This window comes from Melanostigma gelatinosum, assembly GCF_949748355.1.
Source record: "Melanostigma gelatinosum genome assembly, chromosome: 6".
NCBI lineage: Eukaryota > Metazoa > Chordata > Actinopteri > Perciformes > Zoarcidae > Melanostigma > Melanostigma gelatinosum.
In genome coordinates, this window is record NC_136639.1 from 22,079,247 (window position 1) to 22,102,530 (window position 23,284).

The following is a 23,284-nucleotide window of genomic DNA, read 5'->3' on the forward strand; positions in this document are numbered from 1 at the left end:
GCATGGCTGTCTCAGGGATAATGAGGTCACTTTAAGGGTGACGTTATTCTTACACTGTTCTTAATTGCTGTTAAATCTCCTTTTCTTTTGCCTTATGTTTTGATGCTTTTAATGGTTTTAAAAGGACTGCACAATATATCGCCATTTCCTCCGGGACCGAGTTCGTGCAAGGCGTACACTATAAAACGCAGATCGGCAGAGATCTTTTCCAGACGTGGTTTGTGTGCAAGTAATTGCAGAATTGCGGCAGTGTATGGTTGATTGCGTGCAGCGTAATGTCTCAGGGAGACATCGATTATTGTTTCAATGTATGTTTTAAATCTCCTTTACTTTTTACTACTGAATTTTATTTCTTACACTGTTTCTTTAATTGTTTTGAAATCTCCTTTTCTTTTGCCTTATGTTTTGATGCTTTTAATGGTTTTATGTGAAGCACTTTGAATTACTTGGCTGTTGAAATGTGCTATACAAATAAACTTGCCTTGCCTTGCCTCATTCAAATCACTTGGGAGGAGGCTTTGTGAGGAAAATGCAAATGTACAAGCTCTGAAAGAAGACAGAAGAAGTTGGGCTGAAAGCGAAAGGCTTCTCTCCAGTTCTCCCCTCACTCGGCCGGTAAACAATCTGTTTTCCTCCGCGTTCACGATGCAGCTTTATGGAGCTCTCCTGCTGTTTATGACTCTGTCTGCAGGTAAGAACAGCTTTCTTATGTGTATTGACTGAATATTGTAACAATGAAAAATAAGGAAATTATGTAGTTTTTAAATGCTATCACAACATCTGAAAAGAAAGTGGTGTCTGAAGGTAAAAAAAAATATTTCAACATGTTGGAAAATATGCTGTCACGACCTGGTTCTGACAGACATAACCTAATCAGGGAGACGCGGACAGGTTACCAAAAGCAAAGAGTTTTATTCGACATAACAATACGTCGAATGCCAAAGGTGGCTGGAACGAGCCGTCCTCGTTCCTTCACGAGGTGATAGCGGGGCCCTGTTGCCAGGAAGCGGAGCTTTATACTGAGCACTGGCCCAGGTGTCTCCAGTCTGCAGTCTCCCGGATCCTGCCACACACACACAAACCAGGAACATGGCAGGGAACAGTCACATAGCGTATTGACCACCACTGTTATGTTTGTCCATTAAGTATGGCAGCCAGCAGCTGGAAAGAGAGGAAAAGACAGAAATGAAAACATCATATCTTGTTGGTTCAGTTCTTGCAAAGTTTAAACATATTTTTTAGTGCCGGGCAACGATTTCAATTTTCAATCGCATTGTTATGCGCAAAATTCAACAATAAATTCAAAAGTAGTGTATTGCGCACTTTTATTTTAAAAGTACTGCTATATGAACAAAAGTGCAACAACATTTGGTTTGCAAACACTTTACAAATAAGGTGCTTTTTAACAGCAGTATTCCCTTTACACAGTAGCAGTTAAAATACAGTTATGAATCTGATAATAGATATTCATCCGGTGTTCACAACTTTATCTTCATGTGTGTAGGCTAATGCAATTCGATAACTAAATGATATGCTTATTATACATATTCCAAACAAAAACAACATTAAAAACTCTTTAAAAAGTATTTAAATGAATCATTTCTTTTTTGCTTTTTTTTGGTATTTTGGTCAGACACATATGCAACTGTAATATGTGTGGTATTTGTTATAAATGTACGTTGGTACATAGAGGATGATAAGAAGCTGTACCTGGAGTGACTTAGGACCCAGGGGAATGTAGGTGAAGGAAACAGGACTCTTGTTACATGTCATCTCCCTCCGCTCATTGTTTCTCTTCTTGGCTATTTATGCAAAATGAAGCGATCACACACTTGCTGCAAAACACGGTGTAACATAAACTGTGTGAAAACTGGTAAAAATGTAATTACATTTTTTTAAAGGAGAAGAAGAAAAAGTGATGTGTAATATCTGCCATGACTTGACCTGATGTGTTCTGTGTCTCTGTGTCCAGCATGCGGATTAAGATGCTACACATGCACAACCACCGACCCTCACTCCTGCACGGACACCAAATCTTGTTCTGTCATCTTCAACCGTTGTTTCTCTCTCAGAGTAGAGGGTAAGTTGTTCCTTCACATTTCTCTGGCTAATATTGTGCACACCAAACGTCAAACAGCTGGTGTACAACAACAGGTTGCTGTACTGAATGCCTGAGGGCCATTATTTATTTTTATTTACTTTTATTTACTTTTATTTATTTTGATTTACTTTTATTTATTTTGATTTATTTATTTTTATTTATTTTTATCTGTAATCCCTGGGGGGAGGCTCAGGTTTACAGAGATATAAGATGAGCTGTATCAAAACCTTAGCCTTTTTAAAAAGCAGACACAATAAAACACCAATCAATAAACTGAAAAACAAAAGAAAAATGAACAACCATAACACATAAAACATAAACAGAAGAACCAGACTATACCCAGCAGGGAGCCCACTATCAGCACCAGTAGCCTTAACAACAGACAGCTCATCAGGACATTTCCAACCAGACGGTGTCTCTCAGCTCACTGACGACAGAGCTGATTGTTCACCATTTGAAATGTCTGAAAGAACTGCCCTCTCTGATACTCCACATCCCTTATTTGCATTCATACCCATCATATGTTTTGTGAACTGGTTTTTCTGAGAGTTTCCCCTTTGTGTTTTGCAGGTTATACCATGGTTACCAAGGGCTGCCAAACCAGCTTATTGTGCACAGGTTCCATGGCTTGCTGTGAGGGGAACTTGTGTAACAGTGCCACACCAACTGGTCCCAGTGTCATCCTCCTGCTGGTGTCCTTGGCCATGATCACGCTCTCTCTCTGAAGCGCTGCGATTTTTTTTTTGTCAATGCAGCGCTTTTTTTTTGCTTTCTAATTGTGAACTGCAAAAACAGTTTCTACGTGAGTGAGACGATCTTTCATTTAAATGTCTAACTTGTGAGACATTTAGTCTTAAAAGTCTGACTTCTTTGTGTGCAGCTTTTGTGTGTGTTTGTTGTTGAGTTAACAATACAATTCCCTCACCTCTCCAGCTTATGAAACCTTTCCAATATTCAGCCTAATTTTAAACTTAAATTGACTTCTTTTTTTTTTTCAAGAACATGCTTTTTACAAAACACCTGCTTAGGACGCCATCACTCCGCTAGGGTTATTACACTAATTAGGTGAAACCATTGACCTTGACTTTTTCTTGTGTTGTGTAAGCGTGGCATCCACTTGTAAATCTCTCAGTACTACACTCAGCACTTTAAAGCTGTAGTTAACAGGAGGCGGAGCCTCTACCACCAGGGTGTGCACAGGTGGTACAGCATACAGTTATTGGGATGTGGTTTCTTTGTTCTACACCTGTCGTTCCAGCTGAGCCATGTATGCTCTGATGAATGTCCTTTAGACCGAAAACTAAAAATAAAGTGTTCTCTGCATAGATGTGTGCAGATATCTATTCCAGCAGTTTGAGCTTGTTTGATACTTCAATCACCTTATTTAAGATAAAGCCGGGTGAAGCGGTGTTATCCTGCAAAACACTGCCGTTCAAAATGCCTCACCCATGGACCAATTGGCCAATACATGTGCAACCTGCCCAAACACCTATTCGCTTGATGTGCCGACTCATCAATTGGGATGGTAGCATTCTAGAAAAGACCACATAGTACCTGTTTACAACAGCAATGGAAGCCAACATGGCAGTGAGGGGCCTGTTTTCAAAGTTGTATATTTGTAATTGAAAATAAACAACTCATGCTGTGTTTTTTTGTCTCCACAAATGATTCTGCTGTGTTTAGGTACTATTTTCCAATAAGAATATTCTGTGTTCTGATTTTCTGAGTCAGAACTTTCATGCCCTCTACTACCCACGATACCGATGCTGTCAGGACCCTCTGACGTGTCTTGATGTTGTAGGTTTTCATCCTTTGTACAGCAGGGTCCTGCGACACACTGTCTCCATCACCATCCTGAAATAGCAAGAACATTGGGTATTTCAGACGTACAGCTATCAAGACGGTCCTTATTGAACATTTCCCCAAAAAGCAGTGCAGGAATGAGTCCTAAAACCCGAAAATGAGTTTGCATTTTGGCACCGCCAAGTTGATTTTATATGAGTTTGAAAAAAGGTCTGTGGTTAACATGAGCTTAAGATATTTTAATATTTTGTTCCACAATGTAGAATTCATCAGTAAATATACAGTTTGAAGCATTTACGTGGGTCATTAAGGGGTGATGGTGGGTCCCGCAGCCAGACCAGTTGAGAACCACTGCTCTAGTGTGTTCATTTTTGACTTTAGTGGAGTGTCCCTGGATAGGTGAAGCAACGTGGTCCGTGTGGCTGCCTTGTTTTTTTTTTTTTGTGTGGGGTGCTGTCAGAGCAGTTGTCTCGGGGACACATCCACAGCTGTCAGGTTGGGCTACTGGTTTAAGTGTTTGCAATCAGAAAGACAACCAGAAATAAAAACAGACCTCAGTCGAACAAATCTCACACCACATCCTGCCTCATGCTGTCAACATAATGAGCAGTATGCAACGTAGCACTAAACATACACTGTTTTAAACATAGAATTCAAAAGCCTCTTAAACAGATGTTAATAAGAAGACACCCTCTTTAGCGATGACTAATACAAAGCAACTTTTAACACAAACTCATAATTTGTAATAAAACTCGGATGTCTTTGGTGGAAAGTAACGAAGTAAATGTACTGTGGGCTGCTAGTTACTTTAATCATCAATGTTTTTTGTATTGTGTTGGATGACAGCGAACTGTAATATATGAACATATATGATATATGATGAGTCACAAAAATGATGAAGCCCTTGTGATCTGCTGCTCTCGTGTACTTTGTGGTCACTGCTACACGAGAGAGGTATGAGTTGACACCTTACACTTCCTCTCCAAACTGTCAAACCACAGAGCAATTTCAAACAGAAACATTTTCATCTTTACAATGCCTTAAGGACAAACGAGTTTACTTCATTTACTAAAAAATATCATTGTAACATATCTGCCCCCTTCCTGGTTGCGACCACTCCACTCCACCTGACAACAGTCAAAAGTAAATGTCAATTTAGACATAAAATACACTATTAGCCGAAAAACATGACGAACATAACATTTTCATTTCTACCACACATTTTGTTGAGGTCCCTTTTGCATGCATCACTGATAGAAATGGACGCATTTGCAGGACACACTGCAGCTCTGGAACAGACTCATGTGCCCTCTGTACATACGGGTATCTGTACATGACATCGGGTAGTATTTATACATGACACATGCACCTGCAAATAAACTCAATCTTGTGTTCTTTTCCAGGATCGTGCTGTAGGTAGAGAGGGTGGGCAAATATTTGAAACATGTGGAGACCTGCATCCAAATCAGAAATGGATTTCTTTGAAAGGGGTTTATTTCATCGCCATATTATTGTTTGAATCTAGGAGCGTCACTGCTTTCTGACAGTCGTAATGAAACCAGAGGCAGTAAAGTGAGACAATAACTTCACTTGAACATAGTTTGAACACTGGCTGCAAAATAAATGTGAAATGTCAGTTGATGTTGTTGTTGTTGCAACAATCAATGTAATACTTTGCAGTGAACTACTGCAGCATTTGCAGCCTGATTTGTAAAACCCAAAAGAGAAGTTATCTCAAGACGATTTTCACTCTCAGTTGTTGTTCTCATTGTTTTACTGCCGTCTCTCTGGGATAATTTGCTCAGGCTGATGGGAGGAGGCTTTCATGAGAAACACAACTAGGTTTCTAGACAAGACTGGTGGGTTGGACTATAAAAGGGCGAGCTTCAGCAGAGTGGACATCTTGTCTCCAGTACCAGTCTATTAAACATCTGTTTTTTCTCTCCGTTCATGATGCATTTCTATGGAGCTCTGATCCTGTTTGTGACTGTGTCTGCAGGTAAGAACAGTTTATGATTCATGTGCCTTGGTTTGTAATATCATTGTCTTGTTTTTGTTGGGTGTGGGGGTTTTGTTTTTTGAGTGATTGAGGATATCATATTTCATAGTTTGCAAAAATTGTCTGCTCGTTCTCCAGCTGGAATTGTTTCCAGTAAGATTTCACAAAAATAAAAAGCACAAAACAATGAGCATTACATTTGGATTATGTTTAAAACATGTGTGTGTTGTATTGTGTCTTTCTGTGCAGCATGTGGATTGACATGCTACACGTGTCAAGGCAAAACCTGCACAGCCAAGTTAACTTGTGACGCCGGCGAGGGCCATTGTTTCACCATGGACGTGAAGGGTGAGTGGTTCTTCCAGATATTGAACATTTCAAATAAATGATCTGAGCCGATATGTTGCTGTGCTGAACGCCCGGTGGTTTTTATTGTTGTTGAAACTGAGTTTCTTTCTATCAGATGTCATTACCAAGGGCTGCATGAGGACAGCTTTATGTGTTGAGCCCATAAAGTGCTGTAACACAGACCTGTGTAACAGCGCCACACCCACTGGTTCCAGTGTCCTCCTCCTGCTCGCATCCTCAGCCATCATCACACTCTTTCTCTGAGGCACTGGTGCAGCTAAAGCTTCACAATATTTCTCTTCTTTCATACCCAATTTGTACAACTCAAGAAGAGTAAACAAAGTCTCAATCTGTAAAAGCTGACTGCAGGTCGATATTTGTTCAATAAAAACACAATGTGTTCGACCATTGAATCGTTTAATTCTTCTGCATTTCACATCAACGTGTACAACAAAAATAGCTTTGTTATGAATCATAATATGAATAATTAGTGACAAAACAGGAAAAATAAAATATGAACCATCGTGAGAAAATGAATGCATTACATGGTTCGATGTTGATTCTGAGGATTAGTGACGCAGATCAGCACACCCTAAGATTTTGCATTTCCTGCTTTGAGTCCAGTGGTTACTTTTTATCACCAAGTATAGTAGCTGTCAAATAAAATGTTTCTTTTTGTACCTAATCCTTCATCAATATCCTTTTATCTAAGCAGAATGAGGCTACACTTTCTTTTAGGAGGAAAAGAGGAAGAGGAAATCAGGAAATGTGGCATACATATGGCACACTGATAATAAAACAGTCTTTGTAGGTGAATAAACTGAAGACGATCTGCAGATTATGCAAAAGGTAATGTTTTACAAGTGGAGAGCACATAGTTGGTCTAATCATAGAGTTTAGTTTGTTCTCAGGATTAAACAAAGACAAATATGTGTAGAATATATAATGCTGTTGTCATGAGAAAAACGTCTGACTTCAGTTTTGGGGATGTTCATGTTTTCAACTCATTAGAAATTTATGGCAATTACAAATATGAATATCAAGCTTTTCACATCCGTTTTAAATTCGTATAAGTATTAAATAAAAAGGCCGTAAACAGCAATCATTCAATCAAGTAACACTTCACTTTAGCATTCAGACTGTGACTGTGTCACTGTGGAAATATTGGCCAATTCCCTTTTTTCAGTGTTTTGAATGAATCCCTTTTAAATATATCTGACACTTCTCTGTCACAATAATAAATACATAGAAGTAATTTTCAAATGATGCATTTATCATTGAAGAAATGTTGCAGTCTAGTTTACAAGTCAAAGCATGTGTTTAAGATTTGAACATTCATGAAGCTGGTGCCATCTGGTGGTAGTATCACGAATGCAAGAAAGTGACACGAAGACTTCCAATTCACAATCGTTTCATGTTTCAACAAACAAAAACCATCAGAATAATTTGAAAGAGGACTCTAATCCCATAAGAGTTCTACATATAGTGACTTTAACATTTCAAAATAAAAGCGCTCACGCCAGCTTATAAACTATTCTTAATTTCAAGCAAGACATTTAGACAACTTAACAGTGATGTGTTTTACTTTCATGCCAGAAATCACTGTGTAAGAGCAGACAGACACGTATTCAGATGGCAGATTACTTTGCAAAGTCAATGCTCGAAAACATAAAGGTGCAAAGCATCAAGCATATATCACTGTGTGTTTCACACTGAAATGGAAGAATGGCACGACCAGGAACAGGTCACAGGAATGTAGATGTAAAAATATCCGCATTCTGTTGATCATGACAAGAACCCCAAATTTACACCCAGAGTCACGTCAATTTACGATGAATGCACTCAAATACTATCCTACAAATTAAAAGCTCATAAATATGAAGAGAAAGTGACAAATGAGACACAGGATTTTGTTTTTTGTCAATGCAGCGCTTTTCTTTGCTTTCTAATTGTGAACTGTAAAAACTGTTTCTAGTGAGTGAGACGAGCTTTCATTTATTTGTCTAACTTGTGAGACATTTCGTCTTAAAAGTCCGACTTGTGTGCAGATTTTTTGCGTGCGTTTGTTGTTGAGTTAACGATACAATTCTCTCACCTCTCCAGCTTATGAAACCTTTTCAATATTCAGCCTAATTTTAAACTTAAATTTACTTCTTTTCAAGCACATGCTTTTTACAAAACACCTGGTCAGGACGCCATCACTCCGCTAGGGTTATTACACTAATTAGGCAAGGCAAGTTTAACAACAAGGTAATTCAAAGTGCTTCACATAAAACCATTAAAAGCATCAAAACATAAGGCAAAAGAAAAGGAGATTTAAAAACAATTCAGAGCATTCATTGAAACAATAAAAACAGTAAAACATTCAAAAACAGTGTAAGAAATAAAATGCAGCAGTAAAATGCAGAAATGCAGGAAATTGATTAATATATTAATTGAATGTGGTTCAATTAAAGGCAGCAGCAAACAGAAAGGTCTTCAATCTTGATTTAAATGACCTGAGGGTCTCAGCAGACCTGCAGCTTTCTGGGACTTTGTTCCAGATATGTGGAGCAGAAAAACGGAACTTCTCCATGTTTAGTTCTGACTCTGGGAACAGAAAGTAGACCGGTCCCAGACGACCTGAGGGGTCGGGATGGTTCATAAGGTAGCAGCAGATCAGAGATGTATTTTGGCGCTAAACCATTCAGTGCTTTGTAAACCAACAGCAGGATTTTAAAGTCAATTCTTTGTTGGACAGGAAGCTAGTGGAAAGACCTCAGAACTGGAGTGATGTGATCCACCCTCCTGGTCTTAGTGAGGACTCGAGCTGCAGCGTTCTGAATCAGCTGCAGCTTTCTGACGGACTTTTTACAGAGACCTGTAAACACACCGTTACAGTAGTCCAGTCTGCTGAAGATAAATGCGTGGACAAGTTTTTCCAAATCCTGTTGGGACATAAGTCCTCTAATCCTTGATATATTCTTCAGGTGATAGTAGGCTGATTATGTAATTGTCTTGATTTGGCTGTTCAGGTTGAGGTCTGAATCCATAACTACACCGAGATGTCTGGCTTGGTTTGTGGGTTTTTAGGTGAAACCCTTGACCAGCTGGTGGCGCTAGAGGAGAAGTCAGAGAATCACCAAAGTACTTTTGATTCATCCTCTGGTGACCATGATAAGCACTTGCAAACAATGGCAATCCATCACAGTTGACGAAATATTTGACTGAAATTAAAAACTCATGGTGGGACTAGAGAGGAAGAGCCAGAGGTTCATCAGAGTCGTTGGGAGACATCATCTGGGGAACATGAATGTCTGCACAAAATGATTTTGTAATCCAACAGTTGATGTCATATTTCACTCTGGACCAGAAGTGGTGGACCCATGACCAACATTGCAGGTATAGGTTTTAGCATGGGCATGGCTCTGTACAGGTGTTCCCTGTGTGAAGTGAGACACTTCAACACTTCCACTTCAGCATTTCAAAGGCACACTACCGCCAGGTGTCCACAAGATGGCGCCAAAGTGAGGACTTGTATAGGGAGCTAAATAATTCCTCTATTTGCGGCAGAGGTCTACATGACTGTCTTTTGAAAGAAGACTGAGGAGTTGAGCTATAAAACCAACTTCCTCTCTCGGTTCACGATGCAGTTTTATGGAGATCTGTTATGATTCTGTCTGAACACCTTAGGATTCATGTGCTTTGGATTCACATTATAACACAGAGTGATTAATGTGTCAAAGTTATTGCTGATCCATAAAAAAGGTAGTGGCCTCTAGAAGTTGGAGTAGCGTGATCGGGCTCATTACTTTTTTGAGCATTATTAAATGAATGATTGAATTTAAAAAACACAGTAATATATCATTTCATTACATAGTAAATGGCGCTTTGAGAGGGATCAGGTTTGAGCCAACGTTGATCAAAGATCCCCAGATCTATAAGAGAAAAACAAATCTCAAAACAAAATTCAACAAGTATAGAACACAGGGCTATGAAGTTGTATCAGGGAGGGGCCGTCATAAAACATAGATCAAATTATAACATGGATTACAGCATAACACTCATCACAATCCTCATTGAGGCCCATCGGCTGAAGTGTGTCTTCCTCTCTTCGATTCCAGGGCATTGAACATATTGAATTGCCAAGAGGGGGATCTATAGAAAGAAAGATATGTCAAAGGGAGCTTTTTTGGATTGACACTTTAGGTCTCAATGAGGATTTATTTTTGGGGATCTTTGATTAACGATGGCTCAAACCTGATCCCTGTCAAAGCCCCATTTACTATGTAATGAAATGATATTATATTACTATAGTGTGCTCTGTGATTGTGTGTTTTTTTCTGTATACACTGTGCTCCACTCCCCTTTTTCTTGTGTTGTGTAAGCGTGGCATCCACTTGTAAATCTCTCAGTACTACACTCAGCACTTTAAAGCTGTAGTTAACAGGAGGCGGAGCCTCTACCACCAGGGTGTGCACAGGTGGTACAGCATACAGTTATTGGGATGTGGTTTGTTTGTTCTACACCTGTCGTTCCAGCTGAGCCATGTATGCTCTGATGAATGTCCTTTAGACCGAAAACTAAAAATAAAGTGTTCTCTGCATAGATGTGTGCAGATATCTATTCCAGCAGTTTGAGCTTGTTTGATACTTCAATCACCTTATTTAAGATAAAGCCGGGTGAAGCGGTGTTATCCTGCAAAACACTGCCGTTCAAAATGCCTCACCCATGGACCAATTGGCCAATACATGTGCAACCTGCCCAAACACCTATTCGCTTGATGTGCCGACTCATCAATTGGGATGGTAGCATTCTAGAAAAGACCACATAGTACCTGTTTACAACAGCAATGGAAGCCAACATGGCAGTGAGGGGCCTGTTTTCAAAGTTGTATATTAGTTATTGAAAATAAACAACTCATGCTGTCTTTTTTTGTCTCCACAAATGATTCTGCTGTGTTTAGGTACTATTTTCCAATAAGAATATTCTGTGTTCTGATTTTCTGAGTCAGAACTTTCATGCCCTCTACTACCCACGATAAAAAGCAGTGCAGGAATGAGTCCTGAAACCTGAAAATGAGTTTGCATTTTCGCACCTCCAAGTTGATTTTATATGAGTTTGAAAAAAGGTCTGTGGTTAACAGGAGCTTAACATTTTAACATTTTGTACCACAATATAGAATTTGTCAGTAAATATACAGTTTGAAGCATTTGTGACGAGCCTCTGCCTGGTCGTTTGGCTGCCTTCCTTGCAGGTGTGGAGGTGGGTGTGGCAGAGGGTCATCAGGCAGAGTGGAAGCACCTGAGGTCATGAGCAACACTGGCCCTGCTTGCCAGAGCACCCAGTATAAAAACCCTCTGGATTCTGAGTTGGTCTCTGGCTCCTTCCTGAGACACCCATTTTGGTTTTGGGTAGTTTCTACACTATACAACACTGCAGATACACTTCACACGCACCCACCCACTTACACTGCTGAAGTGACTGAATTCACATGTTACTGTTAGTTTGTTTGTCTTTTATATTACTTTAAACTTAATAAATAATTGATAAACTGCTTCATTGAATGCATCTCTCTTTTTTGTCATGGCCGTTTGGCCCGGTTTGTGACACGTGGGGATCGGCCGTCCAAATTGATTGGTTTGAGGCTGATATTTGGTTCTGAATAATAATGGTTTTGTCCAGCACACAATGTGTTTGGGAGATGCATTTTTTTATGGCAGCAGTGAGTACATGGTCCTCTAGTGTGTTCATTTTTGACTTTAGTGGAGTGTCCCTGGATAGGTGAAGCAACGTGGTCCGTGTGGCTGCCTTGGTTTTTTTTTTTTTTGTGTGGTGTGCGGTCAGAGCAGTTGTCTCGGGGACACATCCACAGCTGTCAGGTGATTAACCAGCTTGCTGGGGGCTTAACCGGGCTACTGGTTTAAGTGTTTAAAAAGCCTACCGCTAATCTGCATGAAGACTAGGGTTCAGTGAGGTGGATTAGTTTGGTCTAGGTAGCGGGACTTCCACATTAGTTTGGGCGACGTATCATTGTCTCTTTCACTGCACTAGTTGACCTAGAAAACAGTCTGGTTTTGTGGTGGCCTTTGACCTGGTCTATTATGGCAGGGGTACAGGACCATGTGAGGAGGTTCTGGATCGTTGCACTAGAGATCAACTCTTCAAGATTGCAGAAGAGTATGATGTTGATCTAAGTCAGGGGTGTCAAACTCATCTCCACTCTGGGCCACATCAGCATCACGGTCGCCCTCAAAGGGTCGATTGTAACTGTAAGACTGTGTAACTAACTTCTCCTAACATATTGTTAAATAACTCTCTCTGCATTTGATTATTGTTTATTCAAGTGTAAAAATATTGTACATGCAGTTATATAAATGAAAAATGATATTTAAACACATTTCTGTTGTTATAACATAAATCATTTTAATTGAGGGTTAAGAAACCCACATGACTCTATCAAAGATCAAACTATTAAAGAAAATAGCAAAGACAAATATCAAACACAAGTTATGACATTAACTTTGTTGAAAGCTGTTTGTGTCACCTCTCTGCATCACTAATGTTCCTCCCTGTCATCGTCCTGTGCATGGCAGCTTCATCCAAGAGCTGCTCACTGAGAGTCAGGTCTGATGAACATGGATAGATGCGCTGTGTCCGTGTTGTCTGTGCTTTCATCAACAGATAATTAACAATACAAGTACCTGCTCGTCTCTTAGCTAGCTGTGTTGTTAGATTGCTGCTAGTTCCTGAACTCGGTCTGCGATGGTGTTTCTTCACAAACTGACATTTGTAAAAGTCTGTATCTGGTCGGAGCTCTGCTCACATACCTTCAGCATGCACTGGGCTGTAGCTGTGTAAATATATTCTGCTGTGATTGCAGTCTGCCTTTTGGGAGATGCATTTTTTTATGGCAGCAGTGAGTACATGGTCCTCTAGTGTGTTGATTTTTTACTTTAGTGGAGTGTCCCTGGATAGGTGAAGCAACGTGGTCCGTGTGGCTGCCTTGGTTTTTTTTTTTTTTGTGTGGTGTGCGGTCAGAGCAGTTGTCTCGGGGACACATCGGGGACAGTTTGATGTTTTTCTTGGAGGCTAAATTTAGCTCCGTGTTTGGTGTCAAAATGCCGACGTGAATTGTATCCTTCATCACCGACACGCCTCATAACACAGAAGACAGACCCGTTTGTTCTCCTTGAAGCACAAACATGTATTCGCTTTCCCATCTTTCATGACATTTTCTTCCCTCTGCATCAATTTTTCTCTTCGTGAACATTTTGGGATTATTTGTCGATCTTTTTCAACTCAATCAATTGTTGGAAAACCGCTTTTCGGGCTGTTGCCTCCTGTCCACCTACTGTGATAGTTTTAATGTCGGTACACAGACAACATGCTATTTCATAATTTCAACTTTCTATCTCATAATTTCAACTTTCTATCTCATAATTTCGACCTTGGGGATACTTTTATTTTCAAGTCTAACTTAAGTTAGGCTTAGTCAGAGATGGTAAGCTTTCTGGAGATGTTTTGCACGCGGAAAATAGTTAATCGTCGCGATATTGTGAGTAATTTGCATCTCTTGCCTAAGTTTAACGAGAATGATCCGGATGTGTTTTTTACACTGTTTGAGCGGAAAGCATATCGACAGCGTTTTAGGATGTTGGAAAAAAGGTTCAACCAGTCTCGTATGGAGTTTGCGAGGGAGCTGACAAATAATTTAAATAGTTGGTGTATGTCTTCTGATGCGAATGATTTTGAAAGTTTGTGTAATCTGGTCGTCTTGGAGCAGTTTAAGAACTCTCTACCCAATCGTGTTTCCACATATCTTACTGAGCGTGAGGTTACAACTGCCGCCCAGGCTGCGGGATTGGCTGAGTATGCGCTCATTCATAAAAGCCGGCTCGGTGAGCCTGTGTGGGAGCCTGTGTTGCAGGATGATGGAGGTGTTAAGTCATCTGGTCGCTTCGGGGGTTTTCCAGGTGGTTCGCCTCGGGGAGCGCCTGAAATGGGAGAAAATACATGCAATTACTGGCGTGAGGCAGCCCACTGGAAACAGGACTGTCCAATACTTGGGGATAGGAAGCTGGAGGTGGGCGGCTAAAACCTGCTGCACTGGTTGTAAGCATTCCTGGTCCTGTGGGGGTGTGGCAAGGTGGGCATGCAGAATCTGGCGTGGTTGGAGTGCCAGATGAGTCCTATCGGCCTTTTGTCTCAGAAGGGTTTGTAACACAGACTGTAGTGAGTGTGACATTAAGTTGCTTTTAGATTTTGAGGGATACGTGTGCTGTCAACTCCTATGTTCGAGAGTCCATTTTTAAATGGGGATAAAATCCTGATGTCAGGAATGGGGTTGAGGGTGTTGCCTGTCCCGGTGCAGATGCTGAATCTAGACTGTGGCTTGGTGCAGGGCAGAGTTCCTATTTGGGTGAGACCAGCGTTACCAGGGGAGGGGATTGACATCATTTTGGGTAGCGACCTGGCTGGCAGTTGTGTGTGTGTGTGTGTGTGTGTGAGGCATTTGCCAACAAGTGGATAGTGGAGACTATAAATTGAATTGTAATTCATCATATATATTTATTATTTATCGAATTCATATTTGGCCGCTTGTTTGTTTTCTCTGGTGCTTCTCTGCATGTGTACTCTTACAGGATATGCTCTGTAGTTTCAGAGTGTCTGCTTTAGAAATAACCTCTAAAATCAGGATCGTCTTGAAACAGGAAACCAAAACTAATTCAGTTTATCTCCCACATTAAAGTTTCAAGTGTACAAGTCTTACGTCTGGACGAGCAAACAAAGACAAAAGCAGAAAGAAAACACCCCTCAGTCAAACAACTCTCACACCACATCCTGTTGAGAAGAGCCAACTCAAAGTAACTCTCACACCACATCCTGTTGAGAAGAGCCAACTCAAAGTAACTCTCACACCACATCCTGTTGAGAAGAGCCAACTCAAAGTAAACCATGCTAACACAGTGTGATTGCAGAATAACCAATAGAAATGTCTGCAGTCAGTAACTGGTAGCCCTTCATGAGTTGTTCGTCTTGACAGATATGTTACTATTTGCAGATATAATCTGTTTTATGGTGTTTCCAAGACGTTCAAATCAGGGAGTACAAAATAAATACACACAATTATACATTGTGTTTCTTGTTTTAATGGTAACGTGATATGTTGCAGCAAAGTGCTGTCCCATTCCTATTTACATCATTTCAAGCCCTCAGTCTCTCACACTCAACCACTTACCAGGGGTACATCTGGTGACTGAATTAAATGATGTAAAAAGTGTTTAGTCTCTCCAGTTCCCTCTGACTTTAATTGTTTCCATAATAAAAGTTCAGATCATGAAAACACAAATCTTTCTAATAAATGTAGAAAGTTGTTCGTGGTCGTTTTGTTGTTCAGACTACAATGAACATTTATTTAAACCAAATGTTGAATCAGAAACCTAATCAAATATAAAGCTTGAGTTTATTCTGTGATCTGTCTTCACTCTGGTGTTAAACTCAGTCAGTCCGATCGGCTGCAGCGTCCAATCACATAACTGATGAACAATGAGGGGGCGTGTCGGCCGGTAAAAGACTTCCTGGAAGTCTGTTCTTGTGGTTCCTCGCTCAGTGGCGGCTGGTCAATCGAGGGCCATGGGGCCTGGCCCCACCATGAGCCACACAAAAAAAAAAAAAAAAATTATAACAATCATAAATTATACAAATTGTCAATATTTGTGTTTTTGAACTATGGAATGTACCCAGTAATGTGTGTAAAATATGATATCTGTGCAAAATATATGCTTTTCCTGCTCGTCCTCTCCGCCTGTGTGCTCGTCTGCTCGTGCTCTCTGTCTGTGTGCACGACACTCTGAGAACGTGCAGCTTGGGGGGCCAAATCGTTTTGGCCCAAAAGAGGCGGGTCGATAAAGCAGTTTAGCCAATTGCTGATTAAAGATATAAATGAGTGACATACAATTCAGCCAATCAGCGCCCTCAAATAGATTCAGAGTGGGGCCAGAACGATTTGGCCCCCCTAGCTGCGCGTTCTCGTCAGGAGAAGTCTCTACAGGCGAGCGCTCCTCCTCCAAGACCCGTTTGAGAGGAGAACTTTGGCGGAGATTCTGCAGCCAAAGATTTAGCTTTTTTAAACAACGGGGACGGATCCAGCACGGACAGCTACGGGAGTGAGGGATGAGGAGGTAAGGAAACATGAGAACACCAGGGTAGAGAGTGAGGGATGAGGAGGTAAGGAAACATGAGAACACCAGGACACACATGGAGAACTCTGTCAAGCTACATATTAGACAAAGTGAACATCTTTTCTTCTACACAGCTGTCCTCAGTCTCATCTGCTTAACTTGGTCATGGAGGCATCAACATGTAATAGAGATGTTAAATTAACAGTGAAAACTGATCATAGCTTAATTTAACATCAGTAATCATAATTACACTTCATGTTTACTTCTCCTGATCTTTACCTCCTATAACAAGGTCCATAGGGGCATCTCAATAAATAAACATGTTATATTATATTAGTGTTATTTACTGATTTGTTTCGTGTTGGAATAAATGTTAAATATTTAACTGCCAAGTAATATTTTGGGATTGTCACCGCCCAACATGTCAGGCTAGCTCACTGACCAATCACGTACTTGTAGACCAGCTAGCAGGCTCTGGCACGTCAAAGAATACGCCCAACATGTCAAACTAAAGATCTGATTGGTTGAAGACTATGACAATCAACAATATCGTCCCCATTCACTCAAACTGTAAAGGGATTCACTTGAGACTCTGCAGGCCTCGGGCCTCTGTTCTTACCTAGAGACACAGAGGTGTAATCTGATTCCTTAAAATCTACTTAAAACAAGCTGCACTGGAAGCAGAGCAACTGAGGAAGACAGTAGCTGTGCAATGAGAAAATAAGATTACGGGAAAAATATTTTTATAAATTATAATATATGTAGTGTATTGAAGAAAAATTATTAAATTATAAAATAGATTTTTTTTTCTTTTTTTAAATCTTTTTTAACCATTAACAGACAAGGGAAGAGGGTTTCATTGTTTTAAAGGACCAGAATACTGTTTTTGGTTTCAGACACTTACAAAATGTAAGGCTGTGTTTTACACAACAATCACATTAAACTATTTCAATTCAATGAAACATCACCGTGGCTACAATAACTAATTCTAACATTCCTAAGTTCTCCTCTTTATCAGCTTTCACTGATTTTGCTGTGAGGTCCACTAGTCGGGGGAGAAGCCCCTCTTTTTTGTCTCTCTGCTCTGCTCTCCTCCTGTCAGTGCAGGCTCTCAGTCAGCTCTCTGACATTCCTAGTTTTGTGGGGGTCTATCTTTCCTTTTTATGCTGTCCTCTGATAGCAAAATGGTCTTCTGTCCTCTAAGTGGGTAAGACAGAAAAAGGGTCTTATTTTGGGTTACTAAAAGGGTCTTACTTTGGCCATCTCTGAGGGGGTAAGACCACTAACGGGTCTTCCATTCCCTTTAGAGTGGGTAAGAAGTCTATTCCATTCTCTGGGTGGGGAGAAGCCCCAATCTCACAGTTGTATGCTGATCTCAGGCTGGCACCTCCTTCATTTCATGTGTCACTCACACATGAGTCCTCTTTCTAGAGCTGACACAGAATGTACTGGTTGTAACTGGTTTGATCCTGTTCAAACCAGAAGCACTGTATAAGGCTCAAGTGACTATGTTACACAAAGTGTCTAACTCTAAACAGTTTATATGTTAAATCACATCTATTATAAAATAAAATAGTTCATATTGTCATGGTTATAAAAAGTGTAAACAAGCTATATGTTGTGCTGGTTATACTTTGAAAGAAAAAAGGGTTACAGGTTATAACAGCTATACATTTATGCTTTCATACTTTCTACGATCTTTCTTCACAACAAAGCATGCATGACAAATCAATCCAGCAGACCTGCAGCGGAACAGCATTCTGCTAGATATTCGATGGAAAAAAACAAAAGCAGTTCACTTAAACTGTAACGGAGGGAAAGACGGCGTAGACATCGGTACGCTGATTGGCCAAGACTCGACACGTCACATCAGAGATGTTTTATTGTGACATCATCTTTTCTCCTCGTCTCACTCCAATCTGAGAAACGCTGGCTGGCCAGTTGACCCCCCCCCCCCCCCCCCCCCCCCCCACCCAAGAAAACCCTCTACGGATCTACACGATTCACGTGGATGATATATTTTGATTCAAAACGGCGAATTTCGCCTAAAAGCGACAAGTTTGCAGGTAAGTTCTTGAAATAAAAAAATTCTGCATTTCCCCCTGCGCCCCACCTGCAATACCGCCACAGCAACCCCACAGTTTGAGAACCACTGAATTAAAGACAAACTCCATCCGCCTTTCTTTGTTGACGTCGAGTTTATTCCCACAAAAAACAAAGCTGGGTAAAAAAGAAAATAATCTACACCAAGCAAAATGCTAAAAATGTCATAATTTCATCTATATCTTTCAATTTGAACTCTGATAACTCAAACTAGCTCTGTTGGCTCCCTTACATTTCACTCCACAATAGTCACGTGCTCGCCCACTGACCAATCACAGTGCACACTGCACCTCACTGCAGAACTGCACCTTGATGCTGAGCTGCACGTTAATGCTGACGTACGCACTATCCTCTAATGCAGAGGTCTTCAACAGGGGGTCTTCAACAGAGGTCTTCAAAAGGGTGTCTGCAGGGGTACTGCAGGGGGAAATTTTTGGTTGATTAGAAAATAAAAATTAAAAAAAAATAATAATGAATTCTCTCAACATGAATCTGTCCATTATTTTAATAGTTCAGTATTGTATGCAAGATAACCGGTATCTTTATGCATGGCAGTGGTACTAATAGGCCATCACTCATTTTTCGTTTCCACGTTTAAAATGAAAACATCAATTTGAATGGCTTGTGTGCATGATTATCATGCGATTAACAGACAATGTTGATATTGGCATTGGTATCAGTTGACAAGGTGTGTTTATAAATGGCAGTTGCACGGCCTCCCTACTCACTGTACCTGTTTAAAATGAAAACATGAATATATGAACCTGTGTATTATTTGAATAGCTTAGTATTGAATGCACAATACATAGGTATGTGTATACACGGTACTAGGCCCATTTAATATAAAACACAATTTTATACAATATATATAGTCGGGGGTCCCTGCTCCATCTCTCCATCAGTTTGGGGGTCCTTGGCCTGAAAAACGTTGAAGACCCCTGCTCTAATGCATCCACAAGATGTAATGTGTCATGTTCTGGTAAACTAGTTGCATCAGTTGGGTCGACTGTGGTGTAAAGAAGGGAAACACTCTCACTGTTTGCATTTGCAAATACTGTGCTGCTTCCAACATGAATGACATTGAATATTTATCTCCACAGCGTCTGTTGCAGAAGTATTTGGAGAGTGGTGATAGACAGCAGGTGTGTCATGTGTCTGTTCACCTTCTTGTGCAGTGGCATCACTATTCTCCTCCTCAAGATGTCACTGACAATGTCTTTTTTCTTGGTTGTTAAATAGAAACATAAGACCGGTAACTTTGTCCTTTCATACAGTTCCCCCGACTGTGATACTAGTATCAAAATGAATGCTGGCGAAAGTCAGTTAAATCAATGTCAAAATCAGTAAGGCTCCCTTCTGCATTTATTCCACCTGGACAAAACAACAGGGCAGTCTTTTTTTTGTACCTGTACAAATTCCCCTTCCATATACAAACATGATCAGCGCTCCATAAAATTATATATATGCTGTTTGACAAACAAAATAACAGGCCCTGATGGCAACGGAGAGTATTTGTTACCAGATTGCTCTGAAGGATAATTTTGTCCAACAAGTATTTTTAATTTTAAGTGCATCTTGCTCATAATACGTTTAATTAGTTGACTTAAACTTCAGTGAAATCTTGAATCTAGGAGCGTCACTGCTTTCTGACAGTCGTAATGAAACCAGAGGCAGTAAAGTGAGACAATAACTTCACTTGAACATAGTTTGAACACTGGCTGCAAAATAAATGTGAAATGTCAGTTGATGTTGTTGTTGTTGCAACAATCAATGTAATACTTTGCAGTGAACTACTGCAGCATTTGCAGCCTGATTTGTAAAACCCAAAAGAGAAGTTATCTCAAGACGATTTTCACTCTCAGTTGTTGTTCTCATTGTTTTACTGCCGTCTCTCTGGGATAATTTGCTCAGGCTGATGGGAGGAGGCTTTCATGAGAAACACAACTAGGTTTCTAGACAAGACTGGTGGGTTGGACTATAAAAGGGCGAGCTTCAGCAGAGTGGACATCTTGTCTCCAGTACCAGTCTATTAAACATCTGTTTTTTCTCTCCGTTCATGATGCATTTCTATGGAGCTCTGATCCTGTTTGTGACTGTGTCTGCAGGTAAGAACAGTTTATGATTCATGTGCCTTGGTTTGTAATATCATTGTCTTGTTTTTGTTGGGTGTGGGGGTTTTGTTTTTTGAGTGATTGAGGATATCATATTTAAAAGTTTGCGTTTCCTCTCAATTTTCTCTGCTCGTTCTCCAGCTGGAATTGTTTCCAGTACGATTTCGTTTTTAAAAAATGCATAAAACAGTGAGCATTACATTTGGATTATGTTTAAAACATGTGTGTGTTGTATTGTGTCTTTCTGTGCAGCATGTGGATTGACATGCTACAAATGTCAAGGCAAAACCTGCACAGCCAAGTTAACTTGTGACGCCGGCGAGGGCCGTTGTTTCACCATGGACGTGAAGGGTGAGTGGTTCTTCCAGATATTGAACATTTCAAATAAATTATCTGAGCCGATATGTTGCTGTGCTGAACGCCCGGTGGTTTTTATTGTTGTTGAAACTGAGTTTCTTTCTATCAGATGTCATTACCAAGGGCTGCATGAGGACAGCTTTATGTGTTGAGCCCATAAAGTGCTGTAACACAGACCTGTGTAACAGCGCCACACCCACTGGTTCCAGTGTCCTCCTCCTGCTCGCATCCTCAGCCATCATCACACTCTTTCTCTGAGGCACTGGTGCAGCTACAGCTTCACAATATTTCTCTTCTTTCATATACAATTTGTACAACTCAAGAAGAGTAAACAAAGTCTCAATCTGTAAAAGCTGACTGCAGGTCGATATTTGTTCAATAAAAACACAATGTGTTCGCATGTACTGCTTCCCTTTCCCGCGAGTCTGCTGTCTGATTGTGAGGTCAGCCTGATCTGATATCAGCTCTTTGGCTGCAGAATCTTCGCCAAAGTTCTCCTCTCAAACGGGTCTTGGAGGAGGAGTGCTCGCGCCTGTAGAGACTTCTCCTGACGAGAACGCGCAGCTAGGGGGGCAAAACACTGAATCTATTTGAGGGCGCTGATTGGCTAAATTGTATGTCACTCATTTATATCTTCAATCAGCAATTGGCTAAACTGCTTTATAGACCCGCCTCTTTTGGGCCAAAACGATTTAGCCCCCCTAGATGCGCTTTATTATTATTATGATTTTTTTTTTTTTGTGTGGCTCAAGGTGGGGCCCTCTATTGACCAGCCGCCACTGGGCCTGCCGCATGTGACTAGCTCTTGTGCGAGACAGCAGAGCACTGAGGGCTTAAGTGTCAGGACTGAGGGGTTGAGTGGGGATCCTCCAGGACCCGACTGAGTGACAGGAAGGAAAACGAAAAAACATGCATTCCCCAGCATCTGCACTTTTAGTGAGACATCCTTCATCTACAAGCAGTTTGTTTTGTTGCTGATGAGGCCGACGGTGGTTTATGAAAATGGGTTCGAAAGATGTCGCCGGGCATCTTGTACTCGGTAGATGGACCACGCTCAGCACACTCCCCCGGCCTCCCAGAGAAAGACAGCCAGCTCCCCTTATCTCCTCGGCCAAAATCCCCTGCCTCCGGAAAGCAATTCAAAGGCCAGACAGAGACAGAGGAGAGAGAGAGAGAGAGAGAGAGAGAGAGAGAGAGAGAGAGAGAGAGAGAGAGAGAGAGAGAGAGAGAGAGAGAGAGAGAGAGAGAGAGAGAGAGAGAGAAAACGGACTGCTGCTGCCTCACGATAAGACTGTGGAGATCAGCTTCACTTGAATACAGGCTACATCCAAGCCAACAGTAAGATGACAAAGAAGGCAATAAAATATGAAAGAACTACACTTAAATAATTGCTTGATTTGTATCTTCAGCCTGTCATACTGTTGGTTCTCAGTTTATCACAGAAAGTCTGAAACTGCTGGAAACAATTGTAAAATTGTTATTTACATGCGACTGATGTGTCAGAAAGCAACAACAAACACGAGCCAATGTAAATGTTGGATGAAAGTGGAGATTTAAGGTAACTTGTTGTGTAACTTTGAGAGGACTCTGATTCACTTCTGCTTTTGTCTTTAAGTATACTTTCATTTTGTTGAACTCATCGACCAATGAAAAGATAAAGACATAAAGATTGTTCAACTGGTTCAACTGGTCCAAACAATAGTTTTTGTAATTCACACCAAAGAAACGATTAAAATGGTTTGAGGTCTCCCCATTTCATTGGTCTGCATGTGATACAAAATGTTTTTTATCCATCTCAGCACTTAAATGTGATACTTCAGGGCCATGATGTGTAAGCAATTTAAGATTCAGATTCAGATTCAACTTTATTGAGTACAAGTATAGGACAAATGCAGTTTTAGCATCCAACCAGAAGTGCATTTACAACTCTGTTTAGCATATTTCATTCTTACCTTTGTGTCCTTTCCTCTTGACACGTCGAGGTACAAATGATTTAGCATTTTAGGGCTCTGTTATTTGTCTCATTTTGCTTTGAAAAATCGACCAGTTAGCATTCAAGCTAACATCTTTTAAAACTGCCAAAGTATTTTCTCATTCGGCGGTGATATTTGGCCACCCTAGAAATCCTACAATCACACTTATGTGTTTCTTTAACATCTTGTCTTAATGTGGCTTTATGTCTCAAGTAAAGCACGTCACATGAGGGCTGCACACATCTGAACTTGCCTTACCCTTTGCTCATGTAATACCGGTCTGTGTTGTGTTGTATTCAGCTGCTTGAACAAGCAGACGGATGGTA

The 23,284-nt window shown here is 40.6% G+C and overlaps 2 protein-coding genes and 1 long non-coding RNA gene across 3 annotated transcripts; all 3 read left to right on the forward strand.

Annotated features, from left to right (window-relative positions):
* Positions 1-577: 577 nt before the first annotated feature.
* Positions 578-3,230, forward strand: LOC306778522 (uncharacterized protein). The gene is made up of 3 exons (XM_079270038.1): positions 578-691; positions 1,973-2,080; positions 2,672-3,230. Exons 1-3 carry the CDS (start codon positions 646-648, stop codon positions 2,824-2,826), a joined length of 309 nt encoding a protein of 102 aa, XP_079126164.1. The 5' UTR covers positions 578-645; the 3' UTR covers positions 2,827-3,230.
* Positions 3,231-5,826: 2,596 nt separating this feature from the next.
* Positions 5,827-6,582, forward strand: LOC306779244 (lymphocyte antigen 6C2-like). The gene is made up of 3 exons (XM_079271077.1): positions 5,827-5,903; positions 6,153-6,251; positions 6,367-6,582. The coding sequence occupies exons 1-3, from the start codon at positions 5,855-5,857 to the stop codon at positions 6,513-6,515; spliced, it is 297 nt and encodes a 98-aa protein (XP_079127203.1). The 5' UTR covers positions 5,827-5,854; the 3' UTR covers positions 6,516-6,582.
* A 13,922-nt stretch (positions 6,583-20,504) lies between these two features.
* On the forward strand, positions 20,505-21,401 carry LOC306779308. Its single transcript, XR_013772106.1, has 3 exons — positions 20,505-20,622; positions 20,881-20,979; positions 21,095-21,401. It is a non-coding gene; the product is annotated as an uncharacterized lncRNA (long non-coding RNA).
* Positions 21,402-23,284: the final 1,883 nt, after the last annotated feature.